Source organism: Lolium rigidum, chromosome 2, assembly GCF_022539505.1.
Source record: "Lolium rigidum isolate FL_2022 chromosome 2, APGP_CSIRO_Lrig_0.1, whole genome shotgun sequence".
NCBI lineage: Eukaryota > Viridiplantae > Streptophyta > Magnoliopsida > Poales > Poaceae > Lolium > Lolium rigidum.
Genome location: NC_061509.1, coordinates 61729566 through 61742514, shown reverse-complemented (window position 1 = coordinate 61742514; position 12949 = coordinate 61729566). Strand labels below are relative to the sequence as shown.

Sequence of the window (12949 nt, the reverse complement as noted above, 5' to 3'; positions counted from 1 at the left end):
CTCTAGTTTCGAGTTGGGTGGTCCTCTTTTTTCTTGGCCTTCGTGTCGATGGAGAAGGCAAATTTTTTAATAAGTGTTCTTGGGCCTTTTGTTCAACGACGTTCAACGACGGGAGTTCCTTCACATCCTCAATGGTGGTGTTAGAAGATCAAAATTTTCTAGGTGTGGTCTTTTAGATCTTGCTTCATCGGATCGATTTTGGATTGTTTTTGATGGTTGTCATGAGGAGGTTTGTCCTTGCAATATCTATCCCAGCTGATATGTCCTAGACAATGGTGATTCGTACTGTTCGCTCCACATCGACATCGGCCAGGCTGTCCGATTCATCTTCCCTATAATATTTGTGTTGATACAATTTCCAATGTTGGTTGATTGTTTTAATGACTGCATTGTTGGCATTACGACACAAAATCAGAATTATGGAAGAATCCTCGTTGGTATTTATAGGTATGTGATTTGGTATGTATGTCTTTTTTTACGACTGACTTCAGAATAATACAAGATTGTGTCATGAAAGAAGAAATAGTTTAAAGATCTCGATGATTTTCTCTTTTGGAATTTATTTTGTAATTTTTAAAGACACCACATGTTTACCGTGTACTATTCACTCCTATAAATATCATGTGTTGATTGTCAAAAAGAAGGTGGTCAAATAGGGCAAGGAGAGAGACATGCGATCATAAAAACTCATCTAGGGTTATGTCATCTTTGCCGGTGATTCTATCGGTACGCTCTGCCTCCGGTGGCCTTGATGCCTTGGAGGCGTGGCGAACCACGGCCCCTTGCTGATGCGGAGTCCCCTTATTTGTTTAGTTCGTTTTTCAGTGTCTTCTCCGAGATGTTGATGTGAAAACTACATCTTGAAATCAGAATAAGATCATCCTCATCCTATCCTCGTGCTATACGTCTAGTGTTTGTGGAATGCGCATGAAGTTGTGTCCCACGGATTCCCGTGATCTAGTCGGTTTTCCTTTTTTATATAAAAAAATCCACCAATCTATTAATAGTCATCCATAGTAGTACAAATGATCAAAAAGTAATAAAAATTACAAGAAGGTTTATTGCCAGGTTCTTCCAATTCCAATATATTACACTCATCTTTAGCAATTGTTTTTGCTCTTGTGTGGTGGTATTATAGGGCCTTGGCACGATGGCTTCTTGTTTATCTACTACGGGCGAGGATGGCGACGCGCTTTCTGCTCGCGCCAGTATCAACAGTCTTGCTAGGGGGTCTAAGGATTTATTTGTAATTTTTATAACCATTTATAAATAATTATCTATATCAGTGGAACTTTTCCAAAAAAAAATGTTCAAAGAGAGCGCGCTTCTTCATTCATCCTTGTCGTCCTCCCTGGGCAGAGCTTCGCGGTAACTGTGCACATGCGAAATTGCGAACACCACCCACAGTTCCCCCTCTCCTTCCCTGCCATGGTGCTCAAGTTCGCAACCACGTGGCCGTAGGGACGAACGGACGCCAGCGGGCTAGCTCCCGCACCGCCACCGATGGAGCTAGCTTGCTAAAATTAGCGCGAGGGGGTCGAGCAGCGCCCGCCAGCTAGGGTAGGTGGCCATTGCCATCGTCCGGCGATTGAGCACAGAGAGAGGCAGCGAGGCGCGGGCCGGGGTGATCAGGGGGAGCCTGATGGGGTCGTGGCGCAAGGCCTACGGCGCCCTCAAGGACTCCACCAGGGTCGGCCTCGCCAAGGTCAACAGCGACTTCAAGGTGAATGCACGCATGCGCCGGAGATGGCGATGGTTCCCTGTTCTTGCGTGATTAGCTCCCAAATCGCAATTTTGGATGGATGAATTTGTGGCTAAACTAGCTCGCGGATGATCATTTTTGGGAATGGCAGGATTTGGATATTGCGATTGTGAAGGCGACCAACCACGTAGAATGCCCTCCCAAGGAACGGCACGTCAGAAGTCAGCAATCCGTTTCCTCTCCATCGCCTAGCTAAGGAAGAAAAAGGTCATCAGTTTCATTTTCTGTAATCTTGTAATTTCGCCTTACCATGCAGAAATATTCTACGCAACCTCGGTGAACCGCCCTCGAGCCGACGTCGCGTACTGCATATACACCTTGTCGAGGAGGCTGTCCAAGACCAAGAATTGGACAGTGGGTGCTCTTCCTCTTGGCCTCCTGTCGATTCCTTTATCTCCCATTCTCATGTCTAGAAGAATGCCATTTCCAGCCTTCTTTTCAGTAACTGCATCGGTTCATGGCATCTCATGTTAGGTCGCTTTGAAGACATTGATAGTGATACACAGGCTTCTGCGAGAAGGCGATCCTACGTTCAAAGAGGAGTTCATGGCCTACTCATACAGAGGAAACATCTTGCACATGGCGAACTTCAAGGATGACTCGAGCCCATTGGGTTTGGTTCCTTGCATCCTACTCAACAATTTGTTTTTCCAAGGACACGTAAAAAGATTTTGTGTCATCTTTGGCAGCTTGGGATTGCTCTGCATGGGTTCGCACCTACGCGCTTTTCCTGGAGGAACGGCTCGAGTGCTTTAGGGTTCTGAAATACGACATCGAAACGGAGCGTCTCACGAAATCTTCCCAGTGTTCTACCAAGGTGGGAATTAGGTCTTTTCCGGCAATGCCATGGCTAATTTTGTTTCCTTGCATTGCGCCGACTGATTAAAATATTATCCACCTCACAAATGCAGGCACATAGTAGAACCCGGACACTGCCTTGCCTTGATCTTATGGAGCATTTGCCTGCATTGCAGCAGCTGCTTTTCAGGCTTATGGGCTGCCAGGTTTGGAACTCCCATGTTCTGCTACTTAGATCCTATAATTTTTATGGATTATTTACTAGCTGAATTCATATTTTCACCATTGCAGCCTGAAGGTGCAGCGTGCTCAAATTACCTTATTCAGTATGCATTAGCCTTGGTAACCTGCAAACCTTTTTTTTTTACAGACGATTGTTTTCATTATCCAAGAACTATTTGGTGTTATATATGTTATGGTGGTGTTTTGCGTGTGTTAGGCTTTGAAGGAGAGTTTCAAGATATACTGTGCAATCAATGATGGAATCATCAATCTTGTTGATATGGTAAAGTGACCTTTTCATGGCATTCTAATACTTGACTTAACATTGCAAATAGTGCTAACCATGGATTTCTGGATCCCTTTGATCTGATGCAGTTCTTTGACATGCCAAAGTATGATGCTATCAAGGCTCTTGCTATCTATAAAAGAGCCGGCATGCAGGTTTGTCAACATCTTTTTACCTTTTGTGTACCCTGGTACTGCTTTGAGCTCAAGCTTAGCAGCTTATTTAATCCACAGGCAGAAAATCTTGCCGATTTTTACGACTTCTGCAAAGATCTTGAGCTTGCCAGGGCGTTCCAGTTTCCTACCCTCAGACAGGTCTGTTCCACAATAGCCTGCTGCACCTCTGGTCATCTTGATCATGCGACGGTGGAAGGGTAAACAAACTGACTGTTGCATCTCATGATCATGGTGTTTTAATGTGCTTTCCATCGTGCAATGCTCTACAGCCACCCCCATCATTTCTTGCAACAATGGAGGAGTACATCAGAGAAGCGCCACGTCCCTCAGTCAAGAGTATTGTGAGTGCAGTCCTGTTTTACAGAGAAGTGCTAGTGCCACAGCGGTTCTCTTGCCATATTCTGGCTGGTAAATATTCCTGTTGCCAATGCAGGAGAGTGGGGAGAGGAAGCTGCTAACCTACAATGAAGAAGAAGCTCCAAAGGAACCCGAAAAGCTGGTGGAAGAGCAGAAAGAAGAGCCCGTAGAGCCTGAACAGGAACCTGAGCCTGAGCCTGAACAACAACAATTGCAGCCACTGCAAACTACTGGAGATTTACTCGTAGTCTTCTCTATGAGCTTTTATCTGGCCCATTTCTGTTCATCTCCTCTCAATCTGTCCTTTCTTGCTTGTATGATCTATGCAGATCAACCTGGATGAAGAGGTGAATCCCTTGGTCATGGACCTCGAAGAACACAATGCGCTTGCACTTGCTATTGTGGCACCAGGTAGAGAAGATAGCCGTAAACCTCTGTTGTCAAGCTCTCTCAAATAGTACCATAATTCATTCTGCCATGATTGCCAAACCATTGATCACCTAATGTCCAATGAACTTTTTTCTGATAAAGATGTCCAATGAACTTACTTTGCACTGTTGCTCTGAAATGTTCTACCAAGACAGAAGTGTCATCAGATGTTTTGGTTACTTGTAGGTGATCAAAACAACGCGCCAACTTGTCTAGACTTGTTTTCTGGCAGCACATCTGGGTGGGAGCTGGCCCTCGTCACTGCTCCAAGCAACCTCACCAGCCAACCAATTGAGACCAAATTGGTCAGTATATTACCCTTACTGGTTAGCTAGTTTCGGATAGGTTAAAAGTCAGAACTCATAAGACAGTGTCCATGGTTCGAAAACTGATCTGAATCACTTGCACATTTTACATCCCATTAACAGGCTGGGGGATTTGACAAGTTGCTACTCGACAGCCTCTACGAAGATGAGGCGAGGAGGCAGCAGATAGCCAGCATGACCTACCACGGCAGCTCTGGACAAGCCAACCCGTTCGAAACCAATGACCCTTTCGCCATGTCCAATAGCTTCACGCCACCATCCAACGTCCAGCTGGCAATGGTGACTCAGCAGCAGCACTACTTCCAGGCTCAGCAACATCAGCAGCAATATTACCAGCCTCAACTACAGGAGCAGTATTTCCAGGCTCAGTATCATCAGCACCAGTATTTCCAGGCTCAGCAGCATCAGCACCAATATTTCCAGCAGCAGCCTATGTCTTCCGCGCACTCGTCCGGAGCTTACAATCCCTTTGGTGATCCTTTCAGTGACCTTGTAACATTGGCTTCTCCAAAACAAGGCAATTCAAGTTTGCTCTGAATTTCCTGGTCTGTTTCTGATGTCAGTCAATATAGATGGGTACTCCCCTTCTCACTCGAGTAGAGCAACCTGTACAACATTAATTCCGTGGAATTAAGATTGATGTACATACACCGGTGACCTTTGCAATATCCACATTCGGAGCTAACATGACTACTAACACATCATTTTGTTATATTCCCTAGTGACTCAGATTTGTTTAGATTCACCTGTATCTACATACTAAAACACGCAAATGTGAGTCACTTATTTGCGGACGGAAGGTGTACTAAGTACTCTAGATATATTTTATGCAGGAACAAATAGTTTGGTGAATAATGAAACATTGCTATCATACAGGTAAGGAATTGCACAAATGTCACTTTAACTCACCATAAGCCTAAATTACTGCATACGTTATTTAAGGATCAACACTTCTGCGATAAGAGTACAAAGAAAGGTGCTGATCAGAAATGTAAACATGTCGGCAAAACTAAGCAAGATAAACTATAAGGTGGTTCTCATTTCATAATCTTTATACAAAAAGGAGTTGGTATAGTAACTGCTCAACTTGACAAAACCCCTGTTCCTCAAGAGATGGGAGCTAGGAAACTAAAAAGGGAAAAGGAAGAGACACAAGAATGAGAGAAAAGGTGAAACGGGTAGCTAATAGAAACATATAAATTGCACAGTGGATTACAATGTGGGCACTATCACCTCAGCCCTACCTAGGGTCCCAGAATGACAGGGCGTCGCTATTATTGCAGCAACGACATGTCTCTGGCCCTGTATCTGTGTTAAGAAGCTAAGTATCAATTTCACAATTTACATACAAAAAAAAAATCCTAGGGAAATCCTAGGCCAATGGCAAAGAATTGTGTATAATTCAAGCAGATGTGTCACTGGAAAATAGCTCCAGTAGATTGTTGAGAGTATCTGGGTAAAATTTTCTTGCAAAAAGGAAGCACGGTCTCTTTGTTCCGTCCAATATACATGGGGTCGATGTCACAGTTTTCTGCAATAGAGACACAGAAACATGTCAGATCCTTTCACATCAATGCTACACCACAGCTATATGCAACTTGAAATTATGCTGAACTACTGAAATGAAAAATCTTCTGAATGCGATCTGACGACATGGTCTCAATATCTAAACATTCCATCCATTAATAGTGATCACATGCAAGATATGTTCCCAAACACATAAATGCAAACATTCAAAACAAAAAAATATCTTCAGTTTTTCAACACCAATTCCTACTAATAGAAACACCATATCTTATACTTACAGCATCATCGCTTGCAATGTGCACATTCTCATTGAAAGACTGCAGAACAATGAAGTAAACGAGTCAGTGTACAACATTTAGAGGACATGTTAACTCGCAACAATTTATTCTCATTTTCCAAGATAAAAGCATACCGTTAAGTTCTTTAGGAGTGCATAGGTAATATCCGCCGCTCTATAGGACCTAGGATGCCATTTACCCTCAGACCAGTCAACATGTGTCACTGACCAATTAGAGATTCCACCAGGATCTACTATCTGAACAATAATGTGGAAGTAAAAAAAAAGCAAACGACCAGCACAAAAAGAAAGCAAGGTATCGGTTAAAATGATTTGTTACTGACATTGAACAAGGTTGGCAAGTAATGCTCATCAGCAATACAGTTCCGTCCCACTGCTGGCTGCAGAATACAAAAGCAAAAAAAAACATGGCTTATCTAGAATCAACTTCTAAAGAAAGGCATTCTAACAAGGTGAAATACAAGAGCACTTGTTCTAGAAAAAGCTAATATATAGCATGGAAAAAAAAGGCAGTGCATGTGATCATTTGTGCCTGATTTTATACAGTTCACAAAACATGGAACAGAAGGCACTTCTCTGAAGGTTTGTGAGCATTCGTTTTAACCAGTAACCCCATGATTTCCTGCGGTTTTTTAGCCGAACCAGTCAAAACTAAGTGGCACTGTGGCACAAGTCTTCTCCCAGTTTCAGGTCATTTCATTTATCCACCTTGAGGTTTTAACCTAAACTAGACTCATAGCATTGTTACCAACTGTACTTTACGAAACCTACATATGTTCTCATAGAAAAAGAGCTATCAGTTATCACTATATGCATGTAACAAGCAATTGCATAACTGGCATCTAGTTTCTTTCAAAGAAGAACTACCAAATGAGGGAAAGATACCTTGCAATATAGCTTGAACTTTCTGTAGTAAAGAGTGTCTGCCATAATCAGTATAGCATGCCTTCTTGTTACAGCAAACCACTACATGAAGCACAAAAGTTACTCAGCAAAGCATGAAGAAATGCAAGCAGTTGATTCCTACTACCAACAGTCACGTGGGGCCACCATATACCCATCACAGGAAGGATAAGGACAGCCGGTGCCTCGATCTCTAAGTCACCTTGAAACTAAAGTTAGGATAGTAAATGCATTTGGTTTATTTTAAAAGGTTAGCTAGAGCTTGACATGTTCTGCAGATTTGGCTTAAGCTTTTCTTTCTCAATCCTTTTATATGAAGAGAAGCTGGAGGAGGCAAATAGAAAGTTGAGCAATAATCTCGTCGCGTACGCATGAGTATGGTCACCGCCCACCAGTGGAATAAGGGTAGATTTTGATCCACGGTCGATCGATTGATCATGTTTCCACTCACATACAAAATTTGATGCATGTTTTCAGGAGCTATGTAATCTTGATCAAGTTATAGGTAAAACTAATTGGAGAAGGCAAAGATTGTACAATCTCACTCCCTCGACTAGAAACCCACTAGATTGGACTAGCTTCTCCTAAATTCCAAAAAACACCCTCAACTACAAATCCATAAAGTTCACAACCTAAACACTCGACTGGTCAAAACTCAAAACATCCTCCTCTCACTAAACACCATAGTTCTGGTTGATGTGACATCTGTTTACATGTTCCTATGACATGGTGGTGATGTCAAGATCGATACAAACATCCACATTATCATTCTTCTCCTTAGGATTCCACTCAATATAGAGTTGCCTGCTGGGATACAAGATAAGCCTGATGCAGTTGATAACATGGCAAAGTCCACTCATGAAGAACCAGCCTAGGGGAAAGACTCAAAGTTGGACAGTTTCAATAGTTGGAGAGTGAAGAGTTGAGGGTGTGATACGGAATTGCTCATTTATGATACCAGGTAATTATTTAGATGAAACACATTATGAGTATACGAGTGCGCATAAATCAATGAACTTCATTTCACCAAAAGGAAAGAAAGAATGTACTTTGGAACAGTAAATATTCTAAAGTAAGGTAGTCGATTAGTAGTACAACGAAACATGTACCTGGTGACCCTTCCTGAAGTCCCTTCGTTCTATTTCAGGGAACATTTCTATAAAATACCTTCCAGTTCCATGAACACCAGGATCCAGGTAGCTGACAACATGGAGTATGGATAAACAATCAACACAACGCTAAAGAGCTGAAGACTAGGACACGTTTTACTCTGTCAAATTAAATGGGCAGCGAACATATCCCCATGCTAAATTCTTTTAAATAGGAAGTCATAGCTTGTATTCTAGACTGTCTTTTTTATGTCATGTGTGTTTTGTGCTCCTTTGATATAAGAAATACAAGTGAAAACTGATGGTGAGATAAAATGTGCACGCTGGAGTTATTCCCAATTTCCATATCTCCAACTGTTTCTACCTAGAGAATAAGAAGCAAAATTAAACTGTAGAGGTATAGGTATTATCATCAACACAGAGCTCTTACGGTCTGACCTATCAACGAAGCTAACATTTGCTCTCATCAGATAATTGTAGATGTGATCAAATGTATGTAGTGGAATGCAGCTGTCATACAAAGAAAAGGGATATTAACGTACTGAAAGGAAATTGTCAAAGGAAAACTTTTGCAAGAAGAATCATTCAAAACCTGTCAGAAAGCAAGACAAAGAACTGATTATCAATATCTTGCAATGCATTTGCCAACAGCCTCTTCTCTGCATCAACCATTGAAACCCTCCCCCATACTACCTGCATTCCAAGGATATAACAATGTTTAGTTTTGTAACGACAAACATCTAGATTAAACTAATACTCCCTCCGTTCCTAGATATAAGCCATATGGTTTTTGGCACAAAAATTAAAGAACAAACATGGAGGGGAAATTACACAGGTTTGGGCGGGATTATCCGTGGACAATTGACGTGCGAAAATAGAGGACTTTGCATAAGAAACGGAAACGTAAACTAATCCCTAAAAAAATTGTCCAGGGAAGTGGGTAAACTGCAATACACTCTATATTATGGAATTTTCCACAAAAAATATACGGCTTATATCTCGGAATGGAGAGACTAATGCGACATGTTGCTCCACAAAAATGACAGGAAACACTCATTGCTGTGAAATTCTAGAAGGCAGGACATAGTTCTTTGCTGAAAAGTACTTCTCCCATATAAAACACAGAAAGTTACCCCAGACAAAAAAATGTTTCAGATGCATTACAGCCAGACAAAAAGCTCATGTCACATGCATGACTGATCCAGTTGCTTCCAGATCTCCCTATGTCAACTGTAATAACTAATAAATTCTAAAAATAGCTCATTTACTCAGTTTACCTCTGGACATTAATATTTTCTATTTCAGTGCATTCTAACATCCAATCTTCATGATAGTACAATACCATATGTTATATTTTGATACACTAGCTAAATACTCATGCTTCGCTACGAAAAATATCTACATAACTGATAATGTTAAACCACTGTCAATGAGTCAGCCTGCCTTTACACCTCAGTTGTGTTGTCGTGCTCATTCGAGTTTAGCCAAAATAGGCATCATAGCTCGACCTACAGCCTCACACCTACACAGCCATGCCTAGTCGTTTGTTGGAGGTTTTATGAAGTGGTTAAATTCATTTGTTAGAGGGAGCTTAGCAATATTTTGGTGAGTTAGTTCTTTTTGGTTAGAGATTTTTTGCCAAGGTGACAAACTCTCAACAGTAGAAACATCATAAATATTTTATTATATAGAGCCATATCATGGTTTGTGGTCAGATTATGAGGCCTGCGTATCTCGTAAGATGAACAACATATAGTTATCTCCGTTCAAATATTTGAATGAGCAATCCGATTATCCTTCATCTCTTTGAAAGAAAATGCAGCAGGGGAGGCCCCTACATCAGTTTTGTTTTGAAATGATAAGAACCCAGATTCATGTTCGTGTCATCGTGAGGACTTGACCTTGGTGGCTGGGTCGTACAACCACTCCCCTAACCAAGTGAGATAGGCTCACTTCTTCTGGTTATCTTCCATTAGTGTGGTTTAGGTTTAGATGATCATTCGCCATTTTTAAATAGACAATTTATTAACATCTCGTACAATCTAATCTAGAGATTTTCATCAGTGTGGCTTTGTCACCGTATCCACGCTCAATCCAATGGCACCCTAAGGCCCTTGTGCATATTTCTAACCACACTGTGATCTATATTTATTACTGTTTTGGCAGTTTTGCATATGCAATGAAGAATACAGTGAAAACACAAGCAACACATGGTTTTCTTCTTGCCCAACAACCCCATAATCTCTTAAAGTTTGATCATCTATTCTTCCTTATTTGGATTCAGTCGCCTGATTAAATGCTGAGGTTAAGATAAACGAAGAAAAGAAGCATACAAAGCAGGAGTGGGAGTTAGTACCTTTTCACTACGAATTTCACGGTTCAAAAACAGAGAGCTATTATGCACAGGTTTTTCACGCGATGCATGGATATAAATCGAATATCGTCCCTCCTGGTTCTGTGTAGACAAGTTCAAGAAAAAAAATCATGTCTCATTCAACATTAAGATGTCGCTACATGCAGATATAATAAAAACTCTATAGTCGTTTAAAAAGACAGATGATGAGTGAACCTGTAAGAACTTCTCCCACAATCTCTCAAAGGGCAATGAATCAGGTGTCAAGAACATAAAAGCGATCTTTGGATTCTTTGACATGGGCATAGGCATTGATAGCAGATCCCTGATAACCACAGCCGAAGCAATCTCTTCATCGGTCGGCTCCCGCAGAGTCACAGCAGGGAGCCAATCCTTAAATGGGGTGCAAACACTTGAAGCAAAGAAGTAACAGGCGGAGTAGCGCCGTGGAGGATACACGTAGGCCCCAATCAAGGAAACAATAACAATTGACAGTAGCACAATTATCCACATGGGCTTCTTGGCAGCGCCTCGGTGGCGTGGAGGTGGCATGGCTGTCATGTCCTTGCTGCCCCGCCGCCACACTCGCGATGCTTTCATCTCCTTGCCATTGCTAAATCAAGAGCAGAACATTCGTAGCATACCCTCTGCGTACACTTCAGAACGCCAAAACTGCATGCCACGTTATCAGACAGAGTGAATAGCACTATGTCCCCAATGCTGCCACCTATCTGCAATAGCACAAGGTTCCACAGGATTAATCCATGAACTACATTCCTATACTAGAAACAAACAACAACGGCTGCTGACGCCATATGTCATGTACGAAGGGAATTCAGCAAGACGCACGCAACAGCCGAATCGTCCTGAACTTTTTATAGGTCATTCTATGTGCTACTTATTTTTTTTAACGAAACATCTGCCACAGTACAAAAATTTTCCTAATAAGTACACTTTTTTGAACTACGTTATTTTAATAAAAGACATGACTGTGTGCATATATTGATGCAGAGGCCGGAGCGATGCTCCCATATCGAAAAAAAACAGTACAAAAATTTCCCTAATTGCTTTGGTTTTTTCTTTTTTGAGGAACACTTGCTTTGCTTGTGACTAGTAATGCAGTTTGGAGTAGTTCGAGGTTTCAAACAAACATTGCAAATCAGTGGCATTGTCTAGACGATTGAAACAACAATAGCACGAGATGGCGATCCCCGTGTTCAAAACGAAACATGTGGAATAGTCAAAAACGGCTGCTCCCTAAAGTCAACTCGTAGCCAAATACCCAAATCCCATGATCCCATCCTAAATCTGCACCACATTACCAATCTAAATCCGATCGTCATCTGAAAAAAAAACGCAGTACCCCGCGCCAAATCATGCGCAACACGAACGCCCAAATCACCTGACAAAAACCCACGCAGAAACAGGACCCCGCAACCCGAAACAGCACGGGAAAGCGTCGGAACGCTCGCGGCAGGGCGTGCTCATTCCCGGGCCAACCCGCCGAAATGGTAGGAAACCGAGCAGAGCAGGAGCGCGGGACCGAGCTCGAAAGGGCGGGAGGAGAACTTACCCGCGAGGCGGAGCGCGAGGAGGGAGCGCCGTGCCCAGGAAACAGGGGCGCGTCTCGTCGCGGAGCGGGCGGCGCGGGATCTGGGCCCTGGCTCCGGCGAAATCGGAGCTAGGGCTCGCGCGGCGCGGTGGCGGAGGTGGTGGTGGGCGACGAGGTGGTGGAAGTGGGGAGGAAGGGGACGAGGGGACTTGTGTGAAACAAAATGGGGATTCATTAATGGCCAAGTGGCGTTAATCATTTGTTATGACCCGCCCGGTTTTTGTTGCTTCCTGTGTTCCGCCTGCAGGCTCGGAAATGGGAAACGAAACAGTGTTTTTAATAAAAGGCCAAAGGCTTCAATGTTGAATTAATAACGCTTTCAACATTGAAAAGATATAAGGTGCTCTTACTAGATCTCCATAAAAAATCTATCTTACTAAATCGAACAACAAACCCACACAAACTATTAAAAAAGCTACAATCGAAAGCACGAACTATTAAAAAAGCAAACTTTGTCAAAGATTGTCAAATGAAGGGACAATGCCATCCAAAGAAGCACCACACCTCCGCCACACAACAATAGGAGAGCCGCACCGTGTGAGCTCCAAAGACGATGTCTTTAATAAAACCACGACGCAAGATGCCGCCACCGCCCGATCCGAGGATCTTAGGTTTTCACCTGGAGCATGAAGGAGGACCAAGAGAACCACATCGAGGCCTTCAAGAAGGGAACAATGTCCACATATGCCGTCATCGCGGCACATGGATTGGGCGAGAGGATTTCCCCTCGACATGACCTCTCCACCTCCAACACAGGGAACATGCCGCCACCGAGACGACACCCACACTGC

The 12949-nt window shown here is 42.7% G+C and overlaps 2 protein-coding genes across 2 annotated transcripts; one reads left to right on the top strand and one right to left on the bottom strand.

The window, feature by feature from the left end:
* The first annotated feature begins 1639 nt into the window (after window positions 1-1639).
* LOC124686571 (putative clathrin assembly protein At5g57200) lies at window positions 1640-4893 on the top strand. The gene is made up of 15 exons (XM_047220498.1): window positions 1640-1723; window positions 1854-1923; window positions 2019-2116; window positions 2237-2375; window positions 2452-2579; window positions 2674-2766; window positions 2852-2902; window positions 3000-3065; window positions 3158-3223; window positions 3302-3382; window positions 3514-3585; window positions 3678-3845; window positions 3931-4012; window positions 4217-4335; window positions 4459-4893. Exons 1-15 carry the CDS (start codon window positions 1643-1645, stop codon window positions 4891-4893), a joined length of 1749 nt encoding a protein of 582 aa, XP_047076454.1. The 5' UTR covers window positions 1640-1642.
* Window positions 4894-5375: 482 nt separating this feature from the next.
* On the bottom strand, window positions 5376-11275 carry LOC124691833 (glycosyltransferase BC10-like). The gene is made up of 10 exons (XM_047225108.1): window positions 10763-11275; window positions 10550-10648; window positions 8786-8886; window positions 8632-8703; window positions 8194-8284; window positions 7067-7147; window positions 6505-6561; window positions 6296-6418; window positions 6162-6200; window positions 5376-5887 (listed from the first exon to the last, which is right to left on the bottom strand). Exons 1-10 carry the CDS (start codon window positions 11144-11146, stop codon window positions 5759-5761), a joined length of 1176 nt encoding a protein of 391 aa, XP_047081064.1. The 5' UTR covers window positions 11147-11275; the 3' UTR covers window positions 5376-5758.
* Between the last annotated feature and the right edge of the window lie 1674 nt (window positions 11276-12949).

Excerpts from the sequence above, each read along its gene's own strand:
- LOC124686571 (XM_047220498.1), top strand. The coding sequence starts at position 1,643 with ATGGGGTCGTGGCGCAAGGCCTACGGCGCCCTCAAGGACTCCACCAGG. Across the intron at positions 1,924-2,018 it reads CAAGGAACGGCACGTCAGAA|AAATATTCTACGCAACCTCG; the intron begins GTCAGCAATCCG and ends CTTACCATGCAG. Across the intron at positions 4,336-4,458 it reads AACCAATTGAGACCAAATTG|GCTGGGGGATTTGACAAGTT; the intron begins GTCAGTATATTA and ends TCCCATTAACAG.
- LOC124691833 (XM_047225108.1), bottom strand. The coding sequence starts at position 11,146 with ATGAAAGCATCGCGAGTGTGGCGGCGGGGCAGCAAGGACATGACAGCC. Across the intron at positions 10,649-10,762 it reads TGTGGGAGAAGTTCTTACAG|AACCAGGAGGGACGATATTC; the intron begins GTTCACTCATCA and ends TTGTCTACACAG. Across the intron at positions 8,285-8,631 it reads AATGTTAGCTTCGTTGATAG|CTACCTGGATCCTGGTGTTC; the intron begins GTCAGACCGTAA and ends CCATGTTGTCAG.